We start from the raw sequence: 8,410 nt of genomic DNA on the forward strand, positions 1-8,410 counted from the left end.
TATTTTTCTAATTCTATGGAAATTCTGTCTCAAATCTGTGTGAAATACTGAAACGGATTTGAGATGGATTTCCATTATGTATAAAGACTTTGAGATATATTTTAAACATAATACAATTTATTTATTTATTTTATCATTTTTTATATTTCGTCTCAAATTTGTATAAAATATTAAGGTAAAAATGAAACAAAATTATGGAGAGTATATCGATTACAGAAGAAAATAATGTAATATAGATATAAAATAGAATTTGACTTTTTTATTGACAAAATAGTTGGTTGAGTATAAACCATGAGAGCTAATTATGATTAATAGTAGTTCATCCCAATATTTTCTAATAGTTTAAAATTACTATGTGTATAAACTAAACGAAGAAGATATTTTTTTATCTTGTATTTGAAAAAGCATTGAGTTTTAATATTCATTATATCAAATAACAATTACACTGTGCATCAGGATATGAATTTTATTTTTTAAACACAATGGGGTGGTCGTTGCCTTCCTTAGCCACCCTTAGTTCCGCCACTAATAATCAGGTTAATGACCGTCAACATCACTGTGCCACCTTATTCTGGTCTCGTTTGCATCTCTGATTTTCTTCAAACGAGGTACTCCTCTCTCTCTCTCTCTCTCTCTCTCTCTCTCTCTCTCTCTCTCTCTCTCTCTCTCTCTCTCTCTCTCTCTCTCTCTCTCTCTCTCTCTCTCTCTCTCTCTCTTAAGTTGGTGAATTTGGATAGAATTTTATAGTATTAAAATTAGTGTAGAAGTGAGACATTATAGTTTATTGGTAAATTAGAATTAAATTAAATTTTTTATTCAGTTAAAATAATATCAAAATATGGGAAATTATGTGTTAGGGAGAAAAGTAGAGTTTTTAGAAAAAATAAGTAAAGAGGTGGAATTATTGAGAATTGAGATGACTTTTTAGAATTAATTAAAATAAATAGAGAATTAGGTTTTATTTTAAATAGGGGGAATGAGAGAAAAGTGATCACTACGTGAAAAAGTTGTGAAAAAAGGAAAAGGAAATAAGAGCAAACCCTAGGAGGCTTTTGAAGGAGAAAACAAACTCCATAACCGTAGCTTCAACTTTCTTCGAATTCGAGGTAGGGAGAATTATCATGTATGAATGATCAAGCAGATAGGTAGCGAGGGGTCCTTACCCTCATTCCTTCTTCCTTTTTCTTTTCTTTTTGATGATGTTTGAGGCATAATAGAGTTTGTGCAAAATCTTTCTAAGGCGGTTAATATGATATGATTTCTTTATGTACCTTATTGATTGTAGATTTTGAATTGATAGTATATGTTGATGCCTTGTGATAAGGTGAGAGTTAAATTGATATATTATGTTGATGCCTCATGTTAAGGCGAGGGTATAAAAGTTATGAATTAATAAAATATGTTGATCCCTTATAATAATGTGAAAGTTGAATTGATAAGTTATGTTGATACTTTATAATAAAGTGGGAGTATAAGTTATGAATTCGTAAAATATGATGATGCATTATGATAAGGCGAGAGTTAAATGTTGAAACTATGATTTTTGATGTCATAAAATGTTGAATCTGTGATGTTTTAGTCATGTTGTTTAGGGTTATGTTTATTTGTGTGTGTTGGGGCAATTGGGATTCAAATAGGCATGTTTTATATAGAGAAAAGTGTAGAAAATTGTAGGTAGACATAGAAGGGGATTAACCGTCTTGTTTATGCGTAACTTGAGTTTCCTAAGTCCGTTTGAGGTGATTCTGGGACTTTGGTCCACTTATTGAGTCCAAGTTCAGAGAGGGGACCCATGACGAGTCTGGGTTCAGAGAGGGGACCAGTGATGGGGTTAATCAGCAACATAACTCAGACATCCAATGTTTGTTTCTATGTTGTGCATCGCTAACATTTATGAATGTATTCTCACCCCATGTTTGTTTTTATGTTATAATTTACCTCTATGGTACAAGTACTCATGTAGAGGAGACTTAGCTGGTGTTGAGTTGGAAGATGGCGTAGTGGTTTTCTTCATTATTTACTACTTTTCGAGTTTAACTTAGTTTAGTTGTCGATCTGATCGTGTAACACCAGGATCGATTACCTGTTTTTATTTTTGCTAAAGTTTTTGAAATATTTTTGTAAATGAAGTATTTTATAATTTGAGACAATTAAAGATGTTATTTTGAGTTAACTCTTCTCCTACGTTTTATAATTTTGTTGAATAAAGATGTATGTTGAGAACGTGTTACACTGTTTGAGAAAATTATCCGCATGTTTTTATAAATAAAGAAGTTGGGGTTTAGGGTGTTACAATCCAAACTAACAACCATGGTGAAATGTAGGGACATTTTATTCAACACAATTGCTTCTTTCAACCGTGGTGGAAAGTGTTACCTTTATAAGTGATATTTATTTCACTTCTAAATAGAACTGCGCCCTATTACTGTAAGTGAAACCCTTACCTCTCACGTCTTACCATAATTTCCATAAACATCCGCACACTATTTTTCTACAAAACTCCGACATATCTTCTCCAACTTTTATAAATTAAGTAAAATTGGCATGAAACCTGCAAGACGGGAACACATAACCTCATTTCTTTGTCTTCGTCTTCACATATCTAGTACGTGAAACATTTTCACCATTAATGTTATGAGTTATGTTGTTGTGGTTGCTCTAACTATTTGTCTATTAGGGTTTGTTGTTTTTCTTGTTGTTGCGACAGTAAACCTTATAGGTTGTATATTGTTGTTTTTGTTTAGTTATTTTGTTGGTTTTGTTGAGGTAGTAAAAGATTTAGATTTATTGTTGTTATTATTAAGACGAGATTAAATATTTTATGTTGTTGTTTTTGTTCACATAAGTAAAATATTATGTTATTGTTGTTGTTTTTGTTAGTTACATTTTGTTGAGAATGTTATTTCTTGTGCAACTTTCATTTCCTTCCATATGAACCTTTGATCTGCATTTAATGACTACTTGTGTTTCACACGAAAAACCTGAAAACCATTGTAATTGTCCTTTCAATATAAGTGTAGCTTCGAGTCACACATATACGATTCAACTTTATTTATAAAGTTTCACCAAATTTTATACTTTGAGCCTCATAAAATTATTTTTCTTTCTTTTAGATATTCTTTTCACCAATGGAAAACCCTCGTTACCATACCAATTTATTTAATTTCTTTTATAGTGATGGTCATCAACCTAACATTGTTTTTCTATAATAACTAACTAGTAAGATACTGTTCTCGTACAACTAAATTTATTTGATATTGTATAAAATGTATTTAGACCCATGTAAATTTAAAATGAGTGACTTAATTATAAATGAACAATGATCATAAAAACTTAATTATATTAAATAACCACATATAAAAAGGATTTGCGAGGTGGAGGAAAAAAAATGAAAATTTAACATTTGAAAATAAATTTTTTCTTTCAAATAACGGTAGTTGTTGATTAAAATAAAATAGATATTGTGTTGATAATGACCCGTGAGATAAAAAATTATTTGATGCGATGTAAAATGTAAATACAAATGTAAAATTTGAAATGATTCACTTATTGAAAAATGAAAATAATTAATATTTAAAAATAAGGATTTTGTCTATCCAATTAAGACAATGATTGATTAAAATAAAATAAATATTGTATTTATAGTGACCCGTGACATATATAAATTATAAAAAATAAATTATTTATATTTTTAGTGATAATAAATAAATAAATAAATAGAAAAAAATTAAAATAAAAATGAAAAATGTGAGAAAAATAAATGCGAGAAATATTTTAAAATAAGTGAAAAATAATGTTTTAGATATTTCTTTTTTGAATAATTTTTTTTAAAAAGCGTCACTTGTCATTAATAGAATTTATTAATGTTTGATATAATAAATTAATTGATACATTTTTTAATTACTCATTAATTTTTATGTACTATAAATATTTTAAATAAAAAGGGTAAACTAAGAAGAATATACAATTATTTTTTTTATAGATAGATAGTAGATAGATACAAACTAATATGTATAGTAATATCTATTGTGTACTATTTGAATTTCTATTTTTTTATTGTTACTTGTTGTTGAACCTTCTAGAATTTTTTGACTACTCCTGTTCAAATAGTTTTTAGAATGAAGATATACATAATTTTTCCATAGTAGAGATAAAATACCATGCATAAAAATAATATTTTTATTACATGTCTTTATGCTTACTTAATACCAAAGTAAAACAAAAATATTAATGAATCAATCGTTGATGAAAAAGTCAATAATCTAGTTTTGTGGACTTTATCTAGATTTAAAAAGACTTTATTTTACATCTAAAAGAAAAAGACTTTATTTAATAAACCATTGGTTCAAATTGGTTTATAATGTGAAACCAAAAAAATTAATTTGTAATGTAGTAATATGAATAAAATTCCCAACCAATTTGAGCAAACATGCGCACATGTCAAGTAATAAAATTCCACAATCAATCAATCAAGTCATAAGTAAGAAACGAAAAAAAATGCAATTAGCAACTCGCAATCGCAATTAACCAATTATAACAACATCGTTACGTGACAACTTGTTTCTAGAGCTTTGTTTTTTACTTTATTTGTACACCCTCCGGTCACATTTAAAAGAAAAAAAAAATGGTTTTCACGATTATTAAGAAATTTAATTAAGTGTAGTTAACTTTTTAGATTTTGGAGAAAACATTGATTAAATTTACTATAATATCCTCTTTATTAAATTTAATGAAGTATTGGAAAATGAAATATAGGGGTATCTTAGGAATTACAGCATTAAATGATTTAGTAATAATTGATTTTTGCTTATAATAGTGACCAAGAATTAGACCATTTTTTTTTTCTTATAATAGTGACCGGAAGGTGTAAGACTTAATACAACAACTAGTGAAAAACACAGAACGATTAAATAGGGTAATTAGTGTTATTAATCCAGCTTAGACAAAGTCATAATCGTATTATTACAACAAGTCATAAACAGCACACTTTTCAAACCATGCTTTGATAACCTCACGAACCGGTCATTCAACATCTCATCACCCTCTCCTCTCGGATCTCCCTCACCTGCTGGTCTCTTTATCAGCTCTCCATCACCGCCTTTCTTTTTCCTCACTCGTTAACATTCTTCCTTTTTCTTCTCTGTATGGTAGAATCATCTCTCTAGAACCATTCTCTCTCTCTAGAACCATTCTCTCTCTAGAATCCATTGTTGTAACACATGTCGTTGATGAAGGTTTTTCGATCTGGCAAATTCTCGAGATCCTTTAAGGAAGTTCCGTCATCTCTCGATGCTACCGGTGATGACCGGAATGGAACCGCCGTCTGTGAACCGGAGGACGGAACTGATTGGTCTACCATGCTGCCGGATCTACTTGCGGAGATTATTAAACGAGTTGACGCCGCTGAGGAACAGTGGCCGCGCCGTCAAGACGTCGTCGCTTGCGCCTGCGTTTGTAAACGGTGGAGAGATGTTACGCGGGAGACCGTAATGTCACCGCGTGACGGAAGAATCACTTTTCCGTCTTGTCTTAAACAGGTCCTGCTGAAGAAATTAGTCTTATTTTTTCTCTCTGTTTTCGTTTTAGCTTTTTTTCTTCTTCTTTCTGTTGAGTTATTTATGGCCTTGAAAAAATTTGAATATATATTTTTTATGTTATTTATGGCCCCGAATACTTCTTCGAGTTAATATAAATTAGTGTTAGTTTAAATATTGTAATTGAGGTGTCTGTTAACTGGGTATTAGTATTGATTTATTGTTGTTTTATGTGTTTGAAGTGCAAAAGATGGAGGAATAGTGTTTAGGGAACATGATGGTTTCAATTCATCTAATAGATTTGTAGTTATAACAGATTACTAGTATTTTTTTGTTAATTTAATGGTTTGTTTCTGCAGTGCTTGTTAATTGATTGTGCTGCGATGAAAGTTTCTTTGCTTGTTATGATTTTGTCATATTGTTGACTAATTTTGTTCAACTGATGGCTATTTACTATTTGTTTTGTATTGAATGAGACATGAATTGAATTGAATTAAGGGTTTTTGGTGTTTGAAAATCTTGTTATGTTTTGACTAATTCCAGCCAGGACCACGAGACCTACCTCATCAATGTCTAATTAAGCGGGATAAGAAGACTTCCACATTTTACCTCTATCTTTCCCTTACATCATGTAAGTTTTGTTTTGATAAAATAATTTGTTTGGCCTGTTTCAATGGCAGAAAATTATTTACTGGAAAAAAATATGTTTGGTGGCGGTAAGCTTTTGACTCTTCATTCGGTTGAAAAATCTGCGAGTTTTTTAATTATTAGCTAAATCAAAATACTATGAGGGATTGTAATAAATAAATGTTATTTGTGTGGTAGTACTTGCTTTTAACTGTGATAGTGATTAAAATTTCAAATTATGATAGTACAAGGCTTATTTTTCTAAATATTTCAACAAATATAGCTGGATGATGTTCACACTATGATTTCTATTTTATATTTTCCTTGATGAGTTGAGTTAATGCTTTTTTTCCCGCACCTCTTTTCTGTTATGCCCATCTTCAGCATTCACAGACAAAGGGAAGTTTCTATTAGCAGCTAAAAGATATAGGTGTGGTACCCATATTGAGTATGTTATATCGCTTGATGCTGATGACTTATCCCAAGGAAGCAATGCTTATGTTGGCAAGCTAAGGTAAAGCTCTTGATTTGTATTGAAACCTATACCGAAATCTGTGTTTGTAGCTAGGAGGTTGCGTACTCATCTGTATTTTTGTTTTCTTTTTGGATTGAAAAACCATTGATGTTAGTCTTTTGCTTTACCTTTTGTGTACTTAATGACCAAGTTACTGAAATGTCTTTATAGCTCGGATTTTCTTGGCACCAACTTCACAATTTATGACAGCCGTCCACCCCATAATGGTGCCAAACCATCATGTGCCAAATCTAGCCGTCGTTTTGCAAGCAAACAGATAAGCCCTCATGTTCCTCATGTCCCTGCTGGAAACTTTGAGGTGGGGAACGTCTCTTACAAGTTCAACCTTTTGAAATCAAGAGGGCCAAGAAGAATGACTTGCTCTCTTAATTCTACTGCCTCATCAATCGGTGAAAGCTCAGATGGCAAGTCGTTCGATGGCCACAAGACGCACCCTACCTCTCTCAAATCTACTGTCTCACCAATGGGTGAAAGCTCAGATGGCAAGTCTTGTGATGGCCACAAGATGGACCCTTGCTCTCTCAAGTCTACTGTCTCATCAACGGCTAAAAGCTTAGATGCCAAGTCTTTCGCTGACCACATGATGCCCCGCAAAAAACCTTCTGCACACACAATCTTGAAAAACAAAGCTCCAAGGTGGCACGAACATTTGCAATGCTGGTGCTTGAACTTCCACGGTCGGGTAACAGTGGCATCAGTGAAGAACTTTCAGCTGATTGCCACTGTTGACCAGAGCCAACCCGAAGGAAAAGGTGATCAAGAAACTGTTCTACTCCAGTTTGGTAAAGTAGGGGATGATACTTTCACCATGGACTATAGACAGCCCTTATCCGCCTTCCAGGCATTTGCGATATGCTTAACTAGCTTTGGCACTAAACTGGCTTGTGAGTAATATAATTTGGGTATAACATGCTTTTATTTATTCCAGAATGCTATAAAGTGATTAGTTATTATTATTTCCTTTTAATTCTACCGAGTCTTTAATTATTTTTACAAGAAGCTTGTTGTAAATGTTACACTGTTACTAATTTTAATATGAATACAACATGGCATCTTCCAAATTCATATATTTATGGTCTTTGTCTCAGATAATCCTTTACCTTATATTTGCTCTTATGTCAATATTATGACAATGTTTTTGGACCCTGATGTAAGAAATAAATTTGCTATCATTAAGGATTCGGTTTAGATAGAAAGACCAAATTATCAAAAAGATGGATTGAATATCAAAAACTTGGTATATATTCTTGGATCTGGTCACTTCTGTGATGTGGATTATTATAGTCCACCAGAAAGTGGTTGATCATATTAAGAAAACACGTGCATGTTGAACTAAAAACAGTATATTGTTTTATTTTAGGAAGAAAAAGGCTTACCGTGATGGTGAAGCTAAAGCTGCATCAGATGCCTAAGGAGGGACAATTGATAAAGCAGGTAGCTGTGAGATAAATGATGCATGAATCACCCATGTGCTGTTTATTCTATTTTTAATATCACGTTTTTGGGGCCATACCTTGATTGAGTGAAAAGGGATTAAAAAGTTAGGCTCCACTACTTAAACGTGAAGGGGTGGCATTTCCATTTATGTAACAAATCCATGAGACAAGATTTTCATAAACGAGAGGTATTTAGTTGATATCGCCAACTGTAAAACTCTATCATCCAAGATACTTTTTTCAATAAGAATACATTTGTATGGTATATGTCTGACAAA

At 31.8% G+C, this 8,410-nt stretch overlaps 1 protein-coding gene across 2 annotated transcripts; it reads left to right on the forward strand.

Annotated features, from left to right (window-relative positions):
* Nucleotides 1-4,990: 4,990 nt before the first annotated feature.
* On the forward strand, nucleotides 4,991-8,410 carry LOC131641241 (tubby-like F-box protein 7). Of its 2 annotated transcripts, XM_058911544.1 has the most exons (5): nucleotides 4,991-5,537; nucleotides 6,078-6,165; nucleotides 6,546-6,675; nucleotides 6,847-7,580; nucleotides 8,057-8,410. In XM_058911544.1, coding segments are annotated over exons 1-5 (1,272 nt in total). In that variant the 5' UTR covers nucleotides 4,991-5,219; the 3' UTR covers nucleotides 8,059-8,410. The 2 variants fall into 2 exon arrangements, with proteins under 2 accessions (XP_058767527.1, XP_058767525.1); XM_058911542.1 differs by lacking the exon at nucleotides 8,057-8,410 and having other exon boundaries at nucleotides 4,992-5,537; nucleotides 6,847-7,761.

The sequence above is a fragment of the Vicia villosa genome, unplaced genomic scaffold (assembly GCF_029867415.1).
Source record: "Vicia villosa cultivar HV-30 ecotype Madison, WI unplaced genomic scaffold, Vvil1.0 ctg.003591F_1_1, whole genome shotgun sequence".
In the NCBI taxonomy this organism is placed as follows: Eukaryota; Viridiplantae; Streptophyta; class Magnoliopsida; order Fabales; family Fabaceae; genus Vicia; species Vicia villosa.

Bases quoted from the DNA above. Each gene is read 5' to 3' on its own strand.
- LOC131641241 (XM_058911542.1), top strand. From the start codon at position 5,220: ATGTCGTTGATGAAGGTTTTTCGATCTGGCAAATTCTCGAGATCCTTT. The intron at 5,538-6,077 runs GTCCTGCTGAAG...GACTAATTCCAG, and splicing joins TTCCGTCTTGTCTTAAACAG to CCAGGACCACGAGACCTACC. The intron at 6,166-6,545 runs GTAAGTTTTGTT...GCCCATCTTCAG, and splicing joins CTATCTTTCCCTTACATCAT to CATTCACAGACAAAGGGAAG.